General features: G+C 37.0%; 1 protein-coding gene across 1 annotated transcript in view; it reads left to right on the top strand.

Annotated features, from left to right (window-relative positions):
- Positions 1–22,689, top strand: part of si:ch211-269c21.2 (carbohydrate sulfotransferase 8) — a 72,877-nt gene that overhangs the window by 19,547 nt on the left and 30,641 nt on the right. The window contains exon 2 of the mRNA XM_048159288.1: positions 2,128–2,336. Coding sequence (XP_048015245.1) covers positions 2,162–2,336 — 175 coding nt within the window. The 5' untranslated portion in view covers positions 2,128–2,161. The remainder of the gene's footprint in view (positions 1–2,127; positions 2,337–22,689) is intronic.

The raw sequence follows: 22,689 nt of genomic DNA, 5'->3' as shown, positions 1-22,689 counted from the left end.
CACAATTGACTTTATATCACAATTGCGACTTTATATTACACAATTCTGACTATAACTCACAATTGTTTATATCTTGCAATTCTGACTTTATAACTCGCAATTGTGAGTTTATATCGCAATTGTGAGTTTATATCTTGCAATTCTGACATAACTCGCAATTGTGAGTTTATATCTCGCAATTCTGACTTTATAACTCGCAATTGTGAGTTTATAACTCGCAATTCTGACTTTATATCTCACAATTCTGACTTTATATCACAATTGCGACTTTATATTACACAATTCTGACTATAACTCACAATTGTTTATATCTTGCAATTCTGACTTTATAACTCGCAATTGTGAGTTTATATCTCGCAATTCTGACATAACTCGCAATTGTGAGTTTATATCTCGCAATTCTGACTTTATAACTCGCAATTGTGAGTTTATAACTCGCAATTCTGACTTTATATCTCACAATTCTGACTTTATAACTCACAATTGACTTTATATCACAATTCTGACTTTATAACACAATTGCGACTTTATATTACACTATTCTGACTATAACTCACAATTGTTTATATCTTGCAATTCTGACTTTATAACTCGCAATTGTGACTTTATAACTCACAATTGTGAGTTTATAACTTGCAATTCTGACTTTATATCTCACAATTCTGACTTTATAACTCACAATTGTGAGTTTATAACTTGCAATTCTGACTTTATATCTCACAATTCTGACTTTATAACTCACAATTGACTTTATATCACAATTGCGACTTTATATTACACAATTCTGACTATAACTCACAATTGTTTATATCTTGCAATTCTGACTTTATAACTCGCAATTGTGAGTTTATATCTCACAATTCTGACTTTATAACTCACAATTCTGACTTTATATCACAATTCTGACTTTATAACACAATTGCGACTTTATATTACACAATTCTGACTATAACTCACAATTGTTTATATCTTGCAATTCTGACTTTATAACTCGCAATTGTGAGATTATATCTCGCAATTCTGACATTATAACTCGCAATTGTGAGTTTATATCTCGCAATTCTGACATTATATCTCACAATTGTGAGTTTAGATCTCGCAATTCTGACTTTATAACTTGCAATTGTGAGTTTAGATCTCGCAATTCTGACTTTATAACTCGTAATTGTGAGTTTATATCTCGCAATTCTGAGAAAAATGTCAGAATTGCGAGATAAAAAGTTACAATCATATCTTTTTTATTTTTTGTTCAGTGGCAGAAACAAGCTTCCATACAAAAGTGAATGGAAAAAAAAAAGCTCATGTAAAATTTAGTTTGACCACCTGAAATTGGCTTCAGTCATTTTCTGAAGGTTAAGCAATTCCTTTACTGACTGTTCAGGCTCAATTTTGTAGCCTGTCTGTGTTTGTGGAAAAGTGGCATTTAATGTGGATTTAATGTTATTATGCACAGTCCTATTAATAATGTTAAAAGCAAATTAATTCACATCAGTCTATAATTTCCTCCTCAGTGCACCAGATTTGTTTGGTGTTAAGCTCCACGAGGCACATTGTATGATGAATGTTTGTAATAAGAATTTATGTTTGTGTGGGTCGTGTGAGTCAGGTAGTCTAATCTCACAGAGTGTAGAAGATACACATGGAACAGGCAGGGCAAGATGTTTTGAGTAGGCTTCAGGTCCCTATAGGCTCAGAGCACATGATTCCTTATGCTGCTCTCACCTGCTGAGAACAGCAAACCTGGCATACTCTCCACACACAACTGTGCCTCCCTTTCTCTCTTTCTTATTCTCTGTCTTGCATCCTCTCTTGTGGGAAATGGGACCTTGCAGTCAGCAGAATATTCATCAGATAAATCTGCGAAAACACAACACGCTATTTATATAAATGCATGCACATTGTAGCGTGAGATACAGAAATAAAATTCACAAATGCAAACGCCCCATTGTCCTTTTCAATTCTTAACTTGGGAAAACTAATAAAAGTTCTCAACAGTTCCCAACAGCAGAATTAAGTAGATTTCTTTATTATAGCCTGTCTTGCAGAAGTAAAGCAGTCACAATGTCCTTGGTTGCTAAGGCACTGTGCTGAAGTGTTTTTTCTTTCTGTGTGTGTGTGTGTGTGTAGGTCCCACCGTCAGGGCCGTGCGTCACAGGCCGTGATGTTGGTAGAGTGTAGGGTTCTGGAGGCTGGCTGTGGAGGCAGAAGGAGGTCCCTGTGCTCAACGGTCATGAGACTCCCCTGCTCCTTCTGGTTCCTGCTGCTGTTAGGCGCTGGAGGTCTTCTTCTGCTACACCTACAGGACCTCACAGAGACACTCCAGCAACAAAGCCAAGGTCTGTCTAACATGTGACTCAGACTTTTAGAGATGAAAAGTCTTCCTATTTCAGTTTTATTTTTTAAAGAAGGTGTTCGCACTGTTAAAATGTTTTGCCTGGCCGTCTAAATATGTGTTTCATGTGATAACATCAAAATTAAGTGTTTATATTCAAGAAATATGACTTATGACGGCTTGATGCTCACAAAGTGCATAGATTGGCTCAGTAGAGATGAAGATGTGCTGCACTGCGTGAGACAAATAGTGGTCACGCCAGATACTGACTGGTCTCCGGACCCCCCCAATACAGTAAAACTGCACATTTTAGAGTGGGCTTTTATTGTGGCCATCCTAAGGCACACCTGTGCAATAATCATGCTGTCTAATCAGCATCTTGATATGCCACACCTGTGCGGTGGATGGATTATCACGGCAAAGGAGAAGTGCTCACTAACACAGATTTAGACAGATTTGTGAACAATATCTGAGAGAAGTAGGCCTTTTGTGTACATAGAAAAAGTCTTAAATCTTTGAGTTCAGCTCATGAAAAATGGGGGCAAAAACAAAAGTGTTGCATTTATAATTTTTTTCAGTGTATATAATGTCTGAATAATTTTTGGTTTGACTGTATATATATATATATATATATATATATATATATATATATATATATATATATATATATATATATATATATATATCTATACAGTGGGTACGGAAAGTATTCAGACCCCCTTAAATTTTTCACTCTTTGTTATATTGCAGCCATTTGCTAAAATCATTTAAGTTCATTTTTTCCCTCATTAATGTACACACAGCACCCCATATTGACAGAAAAACACAGAATTGTTGACATTTTTGCAGATTTATTAAAAAACGAAAAACTGAAATATCACATGGTCCTAAGTATTCAGACCCTTTGCTCAGTATTTAGTAGAAGCACCCTTTTGATCTAATACAGCCATGAGTCTTTTTGGGAAAGATGCAACAAGTTTTTCACACCTGAATTTGGGGATCCTCTGCCATTCCTCCTTGCAGATCCTCTCCAGTTCTGTCAGGTTGGATGGTAAACGTTGGTGGACAGCCATTTTTAGGTCTCTCCAGAAATGCTCAATTGGGTTTAAGTCAGGGCTTTGGCTGGGCCATTCAAGAACAGTCACGGAGTTGTTGTGAAGCCACTCCTTCGTTATTTTAGCTGTGTGCTTAGGGTCATTGTCTTGTTGGAAGGTAAACCTTCAGCCCAGTCTGAGGTCCTGAGCACTCTGGAGAAGGTTTTCGTCCAGGATATCCCTGTACTTGGCCGCATTCATCTTTCCCTCGATTGCAACCAGTCGTCCTGTCCCTGCAGCTGAAAAACACCCCCACAGCATGATGCTGCCACCACCATGCTTCACTGTTGGGACTGTATTGGACAGGTGATGAGCAGTGCCTGGTTTTCTCCACACATACCGCTTAGAATTAAGGCCAAAAAGTTCTATCTTGGTCTTATCAGACCAGAGAATCTTATTTCTCCCCTGATAGCTCAGTTTGGCCGGACGGCCAGCTCTAGGAAGGGTTCTGGTCGTCCCAGATGTCTTCCATTTAAGGATTATGGAGGCCACTGTGCTCTTAGGAACCTTAAGTGCGGCATACATTTTTTTTGTAACCTTGGCCAGATCTGTGCCTTGCCACAATTCTGTCTCTGAGCTCTTCAGGCAGTTCCTTTGACCTCATGATTCTCATTTGCTCTGACATGCACTGTGAGCTGTAAGGTCTTATATAGACAGGTGTGTGGCTTTCCTAATCAAGTCCAGTCAGTATAATCAAACACAGCTGGACTCAAATGAAGGTGTAGAACCATCTCAAGGATGATCAGAAGAAATGGACAGCACCTGAGTTAAATATATGAGTGTCACAGCAAAGGGTCTGAATACTTAGGACCATGTGATATTTCAGTTTTTCTTTTTTAATAAATCTGCAAAAATGTCAACAATTCTGTGTTTTTCTGTCAATATGGGGTGCTGTGTGTACATTAATGAGGAAAAAAAATGAACTTAAATGATTTTAGCAAATGGCTGCAATATAACAAAGAGTGAAAAATTTAAGGGGGTCTGAATACTTTCCGTACACACACACACACACACACACACACACACACGTTTGTTTTTGTGAATTGTGGGGACATTCCATAGGCGTAATGGTTTTTATACTGTACAAACCATATTTTCTATCCCCCAACACTACCCCTACCCCTAAACGTAACCATCACAGGAAACTGTGCACACTTTTACTTTCTCACAAAAACCCATTCTGTATGATTTATAAGCCTTTTGAAAAGTGGGGACATGGGGTAATGTCCTCATAAGTCACCCTCTCCTTGTAATACCTATGTCACACCCATGTCATTATACACATTTGTGTCCTGATATTTCACAAAAACATGCCCACGCACACACACCTACATCAGAACAAACCTGCATAAAATTGCTTTTTTGCACCAGCAATTATTTATTGAATTATGCAGCTCCAGCAAAACAACCAGAAGACTTATCTGGCAAGGTGATGTCCCAGCATACACTACAGTTGTCCTCTGCAAGAGCTAACACTGTGTTTGATTACTACCATTTTTCAGTTTATTTGAAGTGCTAGCATGCAGTGAAGTGGGCTGTGTCTTCCCTGCAGAGCCATCAAAGCAGCTAATATTGTCTGTTTTCATCTTGCGACAGAGGACAATTGTTAGCTGAGCGCAGAAGCTCATGAGAACGATATTATACTGATTGCGAGATACGCAGGGGAGATATTGCAACATTGTCTTTTGGAAATGTGGGTCAATGAAAAACTCTACAGAAAGTCTTAAAGGAAATTTGCCTGTTAACCTCACTGCTGTTTGTTGATGCAGTGTTTAACCTTTCATTTTAAATCAAGAGAAATGTTTTTAAAACACATTTATGGCTATGCATGCATTTTTGTTTATAGTATTATCTCCCTCATTGATATCATCAAGTTCAGTTTTAATAGAAAAATTCATGTTAATACAAATAAAACAGACTTTTACAGTAACCTGTTCATGTTAGTTGACATTCCTGTCAGATCACAGACAGAATTCAGTGGCATCCTCAATAATTGAACATTTACACGAGCCTCGAGCTCAAATGCTTGACAAGACACAAACAATATACGTAAATCTTCTCTAAATGCATTACATTTGAGATGTTTGTTTCCAAAAAAGTAGAGCACTTTGGCGCATTAGAATCTAATTAGGGAATGACTAGCCTGAGATGATTGAATCTTACGTTACTATTGACTGAGGGATTGTGTAAGTAGTCACTGGTTGGAAAGCTAAATAACAGTTCAATAGTGCCCTGAAAAGAGAGTCTATTCAGTTTCATCTCTCCTGTGCTGATTGATCTGTCTCTCCATTCCCTCTGATCCAACCCGCCCAGTCAATGACAGCTGTCTCTTTGGACCCTGAATCATTGGCAGGGAAACTGAGGTTCAAACCAAGGTTTGGCACAGAGGTATTTCAAACAGAGCTTGTGGGGTTTCTCCATTTTACAAAAGAAGAAAATAGTAAAAAAAAATAAATAAATAAATATGATGAATAAGATGAACAAAGGTCTTACGGGTTTGGAACGACATGAGGGTGAGTAATTAATGACAGAAATTTCATTTTTGGGTGAACTAACCCTGGGATTAAGCGGATACATGGCAGAAATACACAAAAAAAAAAAGAAGAAGAAAAAAGAAGATATTATTGATTACTTAATATTAATATCCCCGGACCCCAGTTTGAAAACCCCTGGTTAAAACAATCTCTCTTCAGTTTAATTCAATTTTAACTTTAGTCTTGCTGAACTAGACTTTTGACGATTGGTACTTTTGAAACATTGTTTCCTGGTGGACTAATAAAAACCAAGGGGTCAAGATTTGGCAGGTTAACATGATCCCATTAGTCCCTTCTGTTCCTTTAGATGCCGTTTGGATGCACTATCTGGACCCAATAAGCATATTTCATCATTGACGACCATTCAAAAGAGGCCGTGGGGCCCTCAGTCTGTGACTATAATAACTTCTATATGACTCTCCAGTCCAGTCCTGTATAATACTAGCATATTTCAGACTAGTTACAGTCAATGGTTATTATACACTTGCCGATACAACGATCTATAATTTTCGCTCTAATACATCAGCAATGATACTTTATACAATACTTTCAGCAATGAGTGTTGGTGAGAAAACTTTTGGGGATTTTTGAGTGTCTATTTGAATGTGGGCCAACAGGAATCAAAAGAAATACGACGAGCCCTGGAGAGGGCATATCTCTGTTCATTAAGACTGACTCCTTGTGCATGAAAGAGAATGAATCGCATAAGACTTCAGCCTTAACTATCCAATTACAGCTGTGGATGTTTCCACAATTGTCTAATTTGATGTTTTCCTAAAATGTTCAATTCTTGCAGTGTTTCTTTAGACTTTGCTGATGTGTTTAACATGGTGTAAAGAAATTAAAATGCACCAGGTGTTTTCTTACATTGACAGGAACATGGTGGAAGAAGTAAACCGACATTTCCTAAACCCAGACATTTAATGCTGTGTTAAAATGAGTCAAGGCTGGACCTTTTAGCCCTTTTCACAATTATCAGGTCAGTGATGGACATTCCATTATGAGATAATTAGAGTGATACTGTTCCGAAGAGCCTGAGTAAGAGTTTTCAGCTGCCAAAAAAAGGATGCGATCAGTCACAGGCCAGTCAATTGTATTGCTTTCAGACGGTCTATTGCAGTCAATGGGATTATAAAGAACTACATCATAGCACATGCATTTCCGACCGTTCCCCTGCCTAATTTGATTGCCATTGAGCTCACTTTGCACACCACTTAAACAAGATCAATACTCGTTTACAGTCCTGCTAGATTTACAAGGCAATTTAGAGCAATTATTCAAGTCAATTTTAACCCCACCTCTGCAGAACATTAACAAACTCGACTTCCCATTAAGGATATCATTATTGTCAATAATTTGATGAGTGCTTAACCTCTGACCCAGTGTATCATAAATGAATATAATATATATTTAAAACAATTCACAGGTCTAGCAGTAGTGAGGCACATACAAGTGTGTTGTATTATGCATTGCATATAGATAACAATACCATTTACATAAATATTTTTATTTGTTAAGTTTAAGGTTGTATAAGTTTGAGGTCAGTTTTTTTAAAAGAAGTAATTACATTTTAATTTTTACATTTTAAAGCATATTCAAATAGAAAACAGTTATTTTAAATTGTAATAATATTAGTTTTTTTAATGCATTTTCATCAAAGCAATGCAGAATGGTGAGCATAAGAGACTTCTTTAAAAATGCTTTAAACTGGCATGATATGTATTGCTTGCTTGTGTTTGTGTGTGTATATATATATATATATATACATATATACAGTAGTACTCCCTTTAACAATAAATGAGAGTGAGAGAGACAAGACTTAGTGTTATTCAAGTGGTCCTCTGTGTTTTTTTTTTTTAATTATTCAATACCATGAAACAAATGCAGTTTTCTCAACTCTGAATAAATAAATAAATATAATAAATAAAATATTTCAGACTCTCTCACACATTTCTTTCACACACAGCAGACGATAGATACACTAACAGACTTTTCTATAATTATACCAAAATCATTAATAAAACAAACACCCAGTTGAACTAAAATAGTAGACGCCAAAATTCAGAAAAATGCAGCTGTTCATTGCAAACTCATTATAATTAATTTAAATAAAACTTATATTTAAATAAAACTTGTATATATGTATATATACACACATATCCCTTGTGCGACCTTATGGACATTTTTGTCCATTTCAGTTTTGTTTTTTGTTATAAGTGTGCCTTTGTTAATGCCAACTACCTTATTTTTTGGCTCAGGTGTTTATTTTTATTGGAATTTTAATATTTTACCCTCATTTCCTTCAAAAAATCAATTTTACCCTCCGTACAAAAAATACTCACACCCAGGACCTTAAAAGGATAGTTCACCCAAAAATGAAAATTTGATGTTTATCTGCTTACCCCCAGGGCATCCAAGATGTAGGTGACGTGAGAGTCTCGAGACGCGCCTTTGAGACGTGATGCAATAACGACAATAACGGAAATAATAGAAATAGGCAAACTGCAGAATTTACAGATACAAGTTTTGACATGGAAAAAAAGAAAATAAGATAATAATGAGCGCCTCCTCCACCATGTTGCCATTATATAAAACAGTTGTCATGCCAACTCGCAACACTTGCCCCGCCTCCAAGTTCTTCTGATTGGTCCACTGTTTTGGAACTGACATTGATGAGCTGCGCTGCGTGTAAAAGTTGAAATTCTTTTAACTTGACACGGCGTCTTAAAAACGCGGTGCTCATGTGTGAGGCGCTGCAAAAGACGCGAGCGTAACGGTCATGCACGTCCGTCAAGCGCGTGTTTACATAGAAAAACAATGGGAAAGTAGCGCATTGGAATAGAAAAACGCGTTCTGTGTGAACGGCCCCTAATGCCGTCAGCCGTATAATGTGGGTCAATGGGAACTTCTTTTATAAGAGTAAATAAAACTTGCTTAGACAAATCCATATTAAACCCTGCGGCTCGTGACGACACATTGATGTCCTAAGACATGAAACGATCGGTTTGTGTGAGAAACCGAACAGTATTTATATAATTTTTTACCTCTAAAACACCATGTCCAACTGCATTCAGCACTCGTTTAGTGAGGTCTGATCACACTCTGACAACGGCAGTGATGTCTCGCGCTTATACCTCAATGAGTGCTAGACATCACTGCCGTTGTCAGAGCACGTTCAGACCTCACTAAGCGAATGCTGAACGCAGTTCAGAAGCCCCTAAACACATTGTTTTAGTTTTCACCACAAGAAAATGCTGATTGTTTAGTCTGGTAGATTTTATACAAAGTTTGAGTTCACACAGGTGTCCTCACAGCCAAACCTATAAAAATGTGGTGCTTGAGGGGTTGGTCATTTCATTGTTTGCAAGATGAAGAGACGTTACTCAGCAGAGGAAGCTCTGAAGCTAGTGTTGCCCACTGACAGTGAGCACACAGGTGCATTAGAAGCCGAGGATGTAAAGAAACCGATTTGTAAAGCGTTAAAATTCTGAAAATGAATGAATGTTTGGTAAATATGAATAGAAGAGATGCTGATAAAAAAACAGTCAGTGAAAGTGGAAAAAAATATTAATATATAATATTTCTATGACAGTTTTTTGGCATGGACATTTTTGTCCATTATGGACCTAAGTGTTAGTTTTTGTAAAAAAATCTGACACTACATAAAAAATATAAATGCCTCAAAATTAATGTTGTTGTTCTTCATTGACACACCCAAGAATCTAATAAGCAAAGAAAAAAAATTCTGCTTAGCATTTAGTTTATGAAAATAAACTACTATTTTTAATTTTTTCATAAAAAACACCTATAGCATTATGTAAACAAACCAGCATTTAAAGGGATACAGTTCTTAAAATTAATGAATGTTTGGTATCTATGGATAGAACAGATGCTGGTTAAAAAAATTGAAAGTGGAAAAAAATATTAATAAATCATCAGTTTTTGGACATGGACATTTTTGTCCATTTTGCACCTATGTGTAACTTTTTTTTGATGCACAAAGGATATATATATATATATATATATATATATATATATATATATATATATATATATATATATATAAATTATATGCATTGTTTGATCACCCTCATGTAGTTCCAAACCTTTATCTTAATTACTTTTTTTGCTCTGTGGAACACTAAATGAGATGTAATGCTATCTTCGAGTCCTCCAAATTATGAGTTTGGAAACAATTATGACAGGATGTGGTTTCAAGTTATTGACACTTGCTAAACTGACTAAATTCACTTCTGATTCTGTAATTGATATGCCTCAGCTCAGGAGGTCGGGATTCTAAGAAGAGTTTTGTCACTGAAAAAATGATATTGTAGTGACATTCCTTTTATAACATTATTTCCATCCATTCATATCTAAAGGTGATGATACACGGGGCAACTTTTTGAGCAATGTTGCCGGGCAATGTTGCCGAGCAACGTTGCTTGGGCACTTTCCCACTGAGAATGAGCAACAAATATATATCTGGATACGTTAGATCGGTCGTGGGCAATTTTTTGAGATCCTCCAATCAGAATGTTAGCAGCCGATCACGTGACCGGTTCGGAGATTTCAGAAAAAATTCAAACAAGATGGCGGCCTCTCAGCGGCAGTGGAGCGGAGAAAAGGAGTGTGAACTTTTATCTTTTTACGCTAGTAAGTTGTCATGCGTCAACCCAAAACAGGGAATTTACCTCATATATTGCTTAAAATACCAACAACTGTCCGAAAGTAATGTGTGTATGCTGTAATGAAGCTATTCAATGATTTCAGTTAAATACTAAAAAGACGGGATTTTTCAAAGTCTGTAGTCATTGAATAGCTTTTGATGCGATCGACGCGGGTTCGAATCCGCCTTTTGCCGAACTCACTCTTCTCCCTTTTCCTGTCACAAATCAGATCGGAAAGGCATTTATTTTTAATAAAAATGAAGAAAATATTTGAAAAGTTGAAATAAAGTGCCTAACAAGTGTTTATAATAAAGTATTTATTGAGTTGGCAATAGATTTGCTCCTCTCTGATTAGTTGCTGCCAACTGTCTGTTGCCCTAATTAGTTGCCCTGTGTCTCATCAGGTTGCACGTTGACGGCAACATTGCCCAGCAACATTGCTCAAAAAGTTGCCCCGTGTATCATCACCTTAAGACAACATAAACGTTTGTTTGTGTTTCACAGAAGGAAAGAAACAGGTTTGAAACAACAGGAGGGTTTGCAAATGATGACAGAATTTTCACTTTTAGGTGAACTTTCCCTTTCAGCCAAGATGAAACTGTGAGACATACAATATGACATGATAGCATTTATTTTTTACTTCAGATGTGTGAGGCTGTAGATTACATTCTTTCCCCAAGGTTCAAAACTCAGAGAGGTGAGAGGTGTGTGAAAATCTCCAGCATCCGTGATCAACAAGCAAACATGTCTCTGCATGGGAAGGTCTCGCCGGAGTGTCTTAGTTTAATTAGAGTTCACGCAGAGTGGACCACTCCGCAGTCAGGTTTCAGAGGAGTCCGCAGCCTGAGAATATGAATATATACTTGCATTAGGCCCCTATGGTTCTTTGAAGCAACTGTCTTTCAGGTCTTCCCATGGCTCACATCCTGCTCTCATAATTCTCATAATATTATGAGATTATATCTAGATAAACCTAATTATGAGATTCCAAATCTAATTACATGTGTGCATTTTAAAAAGAATTCATGAGTTAATTCAGTGTAAGAGAGCGGGGATGGTGAAAGATTATGCTGCAACTGATACCAGAGTCCGAAATAAACACTTGCCAAGCACATTGTCATAATTTATATTATAATATATATTTTTTAAATACTGTAGCTACAAATCCCATTGTCATAAGACAAAAATATATTTTACATGTAAATATATTGAGATATTACGTTACATAAAATATGAAATAGTTCATATAAATTTAGAATTTATATGATATTAAATTTACAATATCAAAATTATAAGGTAACGGTTCATTTTCAGTTCCCTCACAGTTGTCAGATGTGGAAAATTGAAGGTTTTAGACTCTGGTTGATGCATTTGTTAGCTCATTCACCACAAGGTGGGCGTTTTTGAAGACCAAATAGTCCAAAGCCAAGCTACCTGGTCTCCAAACAACAAAAAAATGTTTTCATTTCAGAAACTGCAGACAAACAATTCTTTCAGTGGCTCAGACAATGAAGCGCTTTTTTCCAAGGAGATCTGAACTGTGTAAACGGCCTGTAATTATTTATTTTTCAACAAAATATCTGCAGTCTCGAGTCATCATGAAAAGCAGCTGTCCTTTTAACCTCAAGAAAAAACACAATGATGAAAAAATGAGGAAAAGCACAAACAGAGTGGAAAAGGAAGCAAAGAAAAACTGTTAATGGTTTTGTGAAGCGTTCTATCAAGCCCACTCAAAGCAGTGGGCATGCAGGTCGTCACATTTGAAAGATGTTTCCAGTGTAAAATATACGCAGCTCATTAACATTCAATCATGCTGCTCGTTAAGTTCGTTTAGGCATATTACACAAAGGTCAATTAGTATCGCATTTACTGTGCGGTTATGGTTTTTGCAGGTTGGTAATTTTTAAAAGTGCACATACAGTGCCTTTCTTTACGTGACATCTATAACAATGTAAGATGGGGTGATATTCTTTTCATATAGCACCGAATTAATGGAGGTGAATTACCAGACGGCTTTGATTAAGGCCACATGCTTTTACCCAGCCTCATTCGTCACCTTGCTTCATGCATAAATTGCAGTGTTAAATCAAATGGGTTCAATACACTATTTCATGTGGCAAAAAATGCAATTTCAATCTATTTATTTATAGAAATCCTGATATTCGACCCCCTCCCTTGGCCGTGCTGTGTAGGTGCCGCGGTTTGTGGCTGGGGTATTTATAGATGAAAGATGACAGAGAGACTCTTGCGCTTTGTATCGGCCGGGCATGACTTGTGGTATCTGAACACAAGGCTATTGCATTCCTTTGGGGCAAAACTTTCCCGGCCACTAGTAACTGATCCCTGTTCAAACACACAGTTGCTGCTGTGCAGTTGCACCCTGTGCAGAGCTCTTGACACAATTAGGCCACTGGCTCCTGTCCATACAGCAGGTGTTTCCTTAATTAAGATGAGAAATGAGGGAGTACACACCATACGCACGTCATTATCCAGCTTTATGACTTTATCTAGATTTGAGTTATTTTTGTTAGACTAGCCATGATGAAGTGGATTCACAAATTATTATTTTGTCACTTTACACATTGTGCAACTGAACAACTGTGTATAGCACAGTTGTTTTCAGTGTTGATAATAATAAGAAATGTTTCTTGAGCAGCAAATCAGCATATTAGAATGATTTCTGAAGGATCATGTGACACTGAAGTCTGGAGTAAAGATGCTGAAAATACAGGAATCAATCTGAAAATAATTAAATTGTTTTTACTATATCTTTAATCAAATAAATGCAGCATTGGTGAGCATAAGAGAATGAATGGTGTACATGTAGCACCACACATTCCTATAAACAAATCAATGAATATGAAGTTGTTAATTGATATTTTAGATTTTAGACTAAATATTACAAGTGAATTTGTCTGTTTTTGCTTAGTCAACAAAAATAGAAACTGTAGAATTGTTGCACATCTAACCCCTCCTGTTTGAACCGCCTGCTCTAAGCGGGACTCGAACCCAGGTCCGCCGGCATGGAAGTCGGGCGCTCTAACAAGGAGGCAAAAGACTGCAGTCTCTAGTGTCAGTCGCAAGAGCGCCTCTTGAGATCAGGGGAGTGAGGTTTACATGCACAGCTCTTACCGGCCTATGTCCGTTACACTAGCAACACATTAGTGATGTTTTCTTCCTGAATGAAGCAGCACTTTAGAATGTATTGGTTGAGAAAACTATTCAATGACTCACTCACAAACAGTGTAGGGGAAAGTTACTTTTAAAGGTAATGCATTACAATATTGCATCACTCCCTAAAAAAAGTAACTAATTGCATTACTTAGTTACTTTTTATGGAAAGTAATGTTATTTTACTTTTGCGTTACTTTTTCTCATCTGGGCTGTTTGTTTGTTTGTTTTAAAAAGTTATATTTTTTGGCAAGGCCCTTTCACACCAAAAGTGAAATGAATAAGCCTCAGGTTGAAATAAATGTAAATTCACGCCTGTACAGTAGAGGGCGCAGCTCAAACAAACCTCTCAGCTGTGCTGCCTTTCTGGAATACAGAAGAATAGGACACAGGAGAAGAAGTAAATGAGTAAATATATGTTCACATTTAGTTATAAATTAATTTAAAAGTAATGCATTTCTTTACTAGTTACTTAAAAAAAATAATCTGATTACGTAACTCGTGTTCTTGAACAAATCAGTTTTTAAACAAATTGTTCAAATTAACAATTCAATGAATCACTCATAAAGAGAGTCAACATTTTGAATGAATTGATTGAACTAATAATTAATTTACTCATAAGAACAGTCACTTGTTTATTTTCTGATTGAATAACCATTTTTGAACAAATCGGTTGAGTGAATGATTCAATGATTCACTCATCAAGACTGTCAAGATGTAACTGGAGAAAGAGTTAGTGGAAAATTTACACCACTAGTGCAGAGACTAGTGTGAAATGAAAAAGTATTAAATTAATTACTACTATTAAAATTTCTGAGTTTCACCAAATAAGAATATAATTGCTTGTGGGTATTTATCACATTTAAGACATGTTTTTGATAGAAATGTCTATGTCTGGCAGTGTAATTTTGAGCTTAGAGCTTCTACATTATGATTTTGCCTAAATTAACTCACGGCTATCCTCCAAGGCCTTAAATATGCTGATGCTGTACAAGTGTATCTCAGGCATGTGGATGAAGTATTTATTTATGGTAGAAGAAGCTTCAGGCTTCTATATTAGAGACTAGCCGCATTGCATGTAAATATCAATGTCAGGTAATGAACAAAACACCTGTGTTGACAGTATCTCCTCTCGCAATAACTTTCCCATAAGCTTTACCGGACAAAATAACACTCTCTGCAAGGCTTTGATTAAATCAAACCTCCAGGTGTGAAGCGATAGGGTTGTCTAGCAAAAGCTGATTATGTGTTCATCTAAAATGCACCATCAAAACAACGGGTTATTTCAAGTGATGCCAAAATTAACACAAATATATTATTCAGAATGAATGAGCTACATATTTAAAGGAATTATTCATCCAAAATGAAAATTCCATCATCATTTATTCACACTCATGTCGTTCCAAACTGTTATGACTTTCTTTCTTCAATAGAACACACAAGGAGGAATTTGCCAGTCATTTTTAGGAGGTTCAAGTGCATAGCGCTGAATATTGTAATTGTTAAAATTTCTAAGGATCAGCATTCTCCCCTAAAAGTGATCGGGCAGACTAAACCATAAGTCATAGAGACTTGAAACTTTGAGGGCTGGTAGTGCTCACACCATCTACAAAGTCAGCAAGGCTCGCCCGATTGGCTTGACGGGGGCGCTACAGTGGTCAAAAGTACGAAATGGCTCATAACTTCTGAACCGTTAGGAGTAGGCTCAAGTGTCTTATGTCATTGGAATCCTTGGGTGTTTGGGTGTTTTGGATTTTTTGAAAAATTATTTTGCGAACTAGCCCTAGGTTTTTGGCCCGATCGGAACCAAACCAGTGCAGCGTGATTCTCCGGAGTCTGATTGTCAATAATTATCATAAAAAGTTTAAATTTTGTTTCACGATCCCCAAGGGCCGCCAAAACGTTCGAAGTGGGTGGAGCCACTTTTACTAAAATGGCTATAACTCGTGAACGGAATGAGATATTTTCACCAAACTCAGCACACCTATGTAAGAGCTCATTCTGTGGTCGCGTGAAAAGGACACGGTGACTAGCCACTTGGTGGTGCTATAACAGCAAAAATACATGAAAATGGCTACAACTACTTCACCGTTAAGACGTTTGCACACTGAGGGCCCTATAATACACCCAGTGCAATGCGACGCAAGGCGCAGCGCAGGTGTGTTTGCTAGTTTGCGTCCGGCGCTGTTCGCGTTTTCCCGTTCAGCGCCACGTCCTTAAATTAGTAAATGCATTTGCGCCAGTTAGTGCGCCCATGGGCGTGCTGGTCTAAAAAAGAGGTGTGTTCAGGCGCATTGCTATTTTAAGGAGCTGAAAATAGACTGCGCCATAGACCAACTCAAACCTGGTCTAAAGTCAATGGCGCAATATTTTTTTGTTAGAGAGCGTTGGTAGAAACTGCGCCTCTGGGCGCGTCCACAGTGCGCGTTGACTTTGCTTATTACACACAGAGATGCGCATCACACAAACATGCCAAATATTAAAAACAAACAGATTACAGTGTAAAAGAATATTATTGTGTAGGCTACATAAATATAAAAATGTAATGATGAATAGTCATTGCGTGTATTAGAATTAGGCTACCTATTTTCAATTCAGCCTATTACTACTTATAATGATGAACGAAATTGGCTAATTAATTGAACAATCGTGCCAATACACACACATATATATATATATGTGTGTGTATACATGGCGTACACTGACTCATCGCGTGTACGCCATGTAAATAGCAATCCGCCATGGAGCGAGCGCATCTCGCTCTTAAAGGGAATGGGAGATGACACTCTGATTGGTTTATTGAACGTTACACCCATTACTCATTAAGAGAATAGGGACAACCCATTTCAAAAATGCGCCCAGGTGCACGGACCGTTTTTCCGTCGTTAAAATAGCAAAAGTGGATTTGGACACGCCCTGAGTGCACCTGCGCCGTGCGCTTTACACTTTGCGTTTAGATCGTTAAAATAGGGCCCTTAGTCCGAAATTCGCATGCGAAACTTTCGCACGTTAAAAAATAAATTCGACCTCATGTTATATCAAACGCGTTTGCACACTGCCTCCGAAACTTTCGTCCGTCAAAAAAATATTCGGATCAGGTTCCATTTTCTGTGTTTTTCGCATCCGTGGCACGCATTTTGAGAGACGTTTTTACAATTCAGAGCCACCGTACGCGAACGCAAAAAAACCAGAATGCCATCTGACAAGTTGATCCATGTCGTCTACAGCACAAAACAGCAGCACTGAATGACAAACAACGTGCGGAATACAAAGATACAGAATATAAAGACAGATTGTGCCAGTAGCAAAGCATCAAACTGAGCCACTGACATCCTGAAGTAAACTCTGAAACATAACGCAGCTCCTTGATGAGGTGAACTCTCCTTTCTCTCTATGCAATCTCAGGAATTGAATGGACCCAATATTTCCTCTTTCTTTTTCTCTTTTTAAGAAGAGAGGAGACAACTAAATCGTGCTCACTGCTTGAAGACATTTCAGAGGCCCAGAGGCCTGTGAGAAATTCGAAAGAAATCAGCCATGTGCGTAAAGGATTGTGTAATGTGCGATTTTTCGCACACGCCCCCGACATTCTAGGACCACCTCTGACCCGCAGCTTTTTTTTTGCATGCAATTACAGTGAACATGCACCAAAGTTTGCAAGCTTCAAACAGAATGCACTGTAGAAGTATCTTAAAATTAGTCCAGATGACTCATACACTAGATTAGTGTGAGAAACAGATGAAAATGTATGTAAATAATCAGTCTTTTCCTCATTTCTGAGTAAAGAAATCCATTAATAAAAGTTCACCAGTATGGTTCAGCGGGTTAACAGGGTCAGAGTGATGATAATGGAGCTGGCTCAGGTGTAAGTCTTTTATCTGGTCTGTCTTGAGGATTGTGCATCATCAGAACAGGAAGCATCGCTCAACACATAGTTCAGGCAGAGTTCAGGGGCACGGGTGTTTTTCTCCCAGGAATGGCCTCAGTGTGAACTATAAATTGGCTCTTTGATCTTTGAAGTCAGCATAAGGTAGCAAATGTAGGATCAAACATGTATTTTCATTTTATTGAACATATGTTTCAAGGTTTTTTTTTACTTTTATAGACATTTTTATGGATATGCTGTCATATACACTAAAAAATTGTGCCAATTTTGTGTGAGATATTTCAGCACAAAAACCTGCGCCTTATTGACTAAACACCCACAACATAGTTTAACCATGGTGCTATTTGTGCTGAAAACATTTTTAAATTAAGTCTTTGTCATTCTTCTCAGCGCTAACGCATCCATTAATTATTATTAGAACAAACACCAAACACTTGTTATAAACACTAGCATGTCGCTCTCTTTCCTTACCTTGTTCAAAAACATATAAAATAACATGTAATAAGTGTGATAACAATAATAATAAAATAACCACTATTATTGTTATTTTTTAATAGTAAATGGGTATGTTTGTGCTGAAAAGAAAGGCAATGCTACGTTCTAAAACAACACAGACAACATATGCAATAATGTGCAAAATTGGTAAATTTCCACTGTAAGTGCTGTCAATGTATGATCTTTGGCTTTTTGTCACCGACAACTCTTTGAAAATTCAGCATGTATTCTAAATGTGTGAAATCCTGTCATATTGTCCCCTACCGTTAATTAATTTGTTGCATGCAGACTTGCTTAAGACTCGGCAGCCAGAAATAAATGTCAGCTAAATGTCATATTTTAAATTACTGTGGATAAATGGATCCAGCAGAAGAGTGTTGCAGTCAATGATTTCACTAATTAAATTGAAGAAGAAAAAAAGACACGGATGCTCTCATTTGATGGTAAACACGTGACCATCACATATCCCTTCTCCCACATCATTATTATGTTTTCTGACTCCCTAAAGACTGTAATCTTTCAAATAAGATGCTAAACTTTCAAATAGTCGTGACAATTTGGTGTCATTTCTCACTGACTAATGGTCGTTATTCTAATTAGTTGAAAGCAGCATCCCCTCACATCACTTGTCTTGTCTCACTAAATGAAGGGAAAGTATTTTGCGAAGAAAGCAAAGGACTTTGTCATATTTTTTTGAAAGATTTTTGAAGATGCCTCTGTCTTTTCCACTTGAAACTCTTAAAATAGCTCTGAAAGGTCATCTTTTTTTATTTATGCCAGATTCATTGTTAGCCCAGCTAGAATTTTATTTCAGGTGCTAGAAATGTGATGTATCTCAACCTTTTAATCTATAATCATGTCATTTTATAGATAAGCATTACAGTAAAAAGATTCACTAAGCAGTCACCAAAAGATGAATCCCCTTGTCTCATTAACAATTACAACATAAAAGTAGCATTTTGTGTTTTTGCCAAAATTTTTATTATTTTTTAGAAAAAAAAACCTTCTGTGTATGCAACAAATATACTTTTTAATAAAAAATTTTTATCATGTTTTTCCATTAAAAATACCCAATTATAAATTGTAATAATATTTCACAATATTGCTGTTTTTACTGTATTTTTGATCAAATAAATGAAGCTTTGGTGAGCATAATGGTGCGTTCATACCGGACGCGAATGAATCGGTAAGCGCGAGTGTTTACATGTTAAGTCAATGCAAAGACGCGATTTGACATCCTGCGGCGCAAATGACGCGGCGCGAATTGAGCGATTCAGGCGTTTGACGTGCTTAACGTGTGATTCACGAATTTCCACGCCACATTAACCAATCAGGAGCTTGCTCTAGTAGTGACGTGATGTAGCGATCTGAGACAGAAATTCGAAACAACAATGGAGGACAAAATCATCGTCGCTGTAGATCTTCATACATTTATAGAAACAGAAATAGAAAGGATCGTGTTTGAAAGAAAGTAAGTGAGGAGGTCGGACAATCTGATAAGTTGTAAAAAACGGTCTTTACTCAATTTGAGCTATATATATATATATATATATATATACATATTAAAACTACAAGCCAACTAAAGACGACCAATTGAGCTTATTCGCTGTAATTTACAATTATTTCCCCACTGACAAGTTGTGTTTATTCAGAGGAAGTGTGCAGAAAGCAGTGGGAGTGTCTGGGACACATAAAGGAGCGGGAGAGCCCTCCAATTCGTGTCTGTTGTGAAGGGATTTTCACGCGCGAATGAAGCGAGTAAACTCAAAATGTTCAAGCGTCCAACTACGCGCGAATAGCGCGATTTATTCGCGCAAGTCGCGTCTGGTGTGAACGCAGCATAAGAACATAAAATCTTTTAAGCTATAATACATCTAAAAAAAATAAGGTTTAAGCTTAAAGACATTTTGAAAATGTAATAAGAAAAATACTTGTATTGCTAACAAGTCTTAATATCTTATACAGTTTTGCTTCTCAAGTAAATTTATCTTGTTTTAAGGATGTTTAGCTTTTTTTTTTACTTGAAAACAGGACAAAAATAGGGATTTTTAAATACTTTTTGTCAGATAAGTAAACATTGTATTGTACTGAGTATGTGCAATAATCTTTGCTCGTCCATCTGCATTGGTGCGTATATTTGTGTGTTTGTGTCTCTGAATCTATCCCCGTGTTCACAGTCCATCTCGCTACGAGAAGTTTGTGCACTGAAGCTGTTTACAGATTCCTAGCAGATGGTGGTGTGATGTACAGCAATGAGGCGTCGCCGGGTAAAATTGATAAATGGATATGGGTGGGTGACCATAATGGCAACAGTAAGAAATTGGATACTTGGCATTTCCAGATTTAATTTACTGTAGGCCCAGTGTTAGAGTGGTATGCCACAACCCACTTTCTCATGACAAGCACCTAATTATTTTCACCCATCCAAGTGTAGACCCTGTTTCATTCGTGGCTAGGAAAACAGCTGCACTGCGATGGAGCTGGAGATTGCTGGGATAGATGAATATCGCTGCTTTATTCAGAGGTGAAAAAATAATTACACTTTTGATGTAACCGCCTAACTTTTTTTTTTTATGTTCTGTCAGTCTAAATTATATACATTTTTTTTTTTGTTCTTACTAAAATTACTGTATGATGTCACATTCGGGATTTTGTAATATTGCATATGCAATAATGTGATGTAACGAAACTGTTCTCTGCTTGTGCTGCAGCTATTATATGCATGATTCGTCCTTTCGGTCCCCTTGAGTCCAGAACATGTGCTCAGCCTTCCTCCATCCCTTTTTTCTCTCTATCCCTTTACTGAGAATTCATTGTCGTTCATTCCCTTAGGATTTCTAATCCTTGTGTGGGCAGCATGTGCTCAGAATTTCAGCAGAGATCTGCTTATGGCCTCTGGGTTACAGAGACGACAGTCAGAGGTCAAGCCATTTCTGAAATCTACGGTCTCCCCATTTCATTTCCAATCAGAGTGACCAGTGTGTCAGTTCACCAAAAGTCAGGTTCAGATGACTTCATCCTGATCTGATATCACATGACAACATCAAATAACATCCAATAGTCAACTACAGACTAAACCATTGCTATTCATATGAATTAACTAACAGAATCCGCTTTAAAAACATTTCACGATTCACACTTCTAGTGATGCAGAAAATAATAACCACATAGCTTCATTATAACCCGGCAAATAATTATTATGCCGATGTGAATGAATAATGAATGGCAAGTCTTACTTTTAATGAAATTAAAAGAAAAAAAAAATCTTAAAGGGTTAGTTCACCCAAAAATGAAAATTATCCCATGATTTACTGACCCTCAAGCCATCCAAAGGTGTATATGACTATCTTCTTCTTTTAGATGAACACAATCAGAGATATATTTAAAAATATCCTTGCTCTCCAAAGCTTTATAATGGATGTGAATGGGGGGTGTGTTTTGAAACCCAAAATAAATGCATCCATCCATCATAAATATAATCCATACAGCTTTAGGGGGTTAATAAAGGCCTTCTGAAATGAAGCAATGGGTTTTTGTAAGAAAAATATCCATATTTAAAACTTTATAAAGTAAAATAACTAGCTTCCGGTAGATGGCTGTACCATAGACTGTAAAAAAAGATGGACGACGCGATGCCGCTTCCTTCCATTGTATTGAACTGAAGCCAAAATGGGCCGATGAATGGGCGCTGACACGTTACGCAATACGTCAAAAAAAAAAAATGTTTGGAGCCTGGGCATGCGCAGAACGAATCGTCAGTGGAGCCGGAGGCGGAGTCGCGGTATCAAACTTCCGCCCAGACAACTGCGTCATCATTCATGTATTTTAAATAGACTATAAAAATTATACACAATTTAAAATTCTACCTACAAAATAATAGGCTATTCTGTTTCTAGAGCAATAATATTTTTGAAACAGCAAATTCAGTAGATAAAATCAATATAATATGCCACTAGAAACAACTCTAAATCGTCAGAAACGGTCCTGCCATTTTAAATCAAGTTCAACTAACGTTACAGGAGATCGATTGCTGTAATTAGAGTAGGCTATCATTAGTTTTGTCCTGCTAATTATTATTTTATACCCATAAAAATAATAAGTAACTGCCAGATAATGATCACCTGCTTTTCCCCGACATGGTTAACATTAGGTGTGTTATCTTAACTAATAACATTTATTAATTAGCTTATGAAGCCCACATTTAATGTTACAGAAAAAAGTTCAGTGATCCGTCAGATCCTGTAGGTCGGTTAGTACAGTTTACTGCTGAACAACTCATTTTGTTGGTGTTAAATAACAAAATGAATAGTTAGTTAATACATCTTCAATCTCCCCTCGAAGCTCCGACAGTCCTCAGACAAGCTGTCAATCAACTGCGAATCATGACGACACGCCCCATTTTTATAGCATCAAATTGCTAGCTAAAATCTAAATCATCACAAAAACGAACAATTGAATATATATCAGCGTGATAACAACTACCTTAAAGGTGCCCTAGATTATGTTTTTA

This window comes from Megalobrama amblycephala, linkage group LG15, assembly GCF_018812025.1.
Source record: "Megalobrama amblycephala isolate DHTTF-2021 linkage group LG15, ASM1881202v1, whole genome shotgun sequence".
Lineage (NCBI taxonomy): Eukaryota > Metazoa > Chordata > Actinopteri > Cypriniformes > Xenocyprididae > Megalobrama > Megalobrama amblycephala.
The sequence above is the reverse complement of the archived record's forward strand: the minus strand, read 5'-3'. Positions and strand labels throughout refer to the sequence as shown.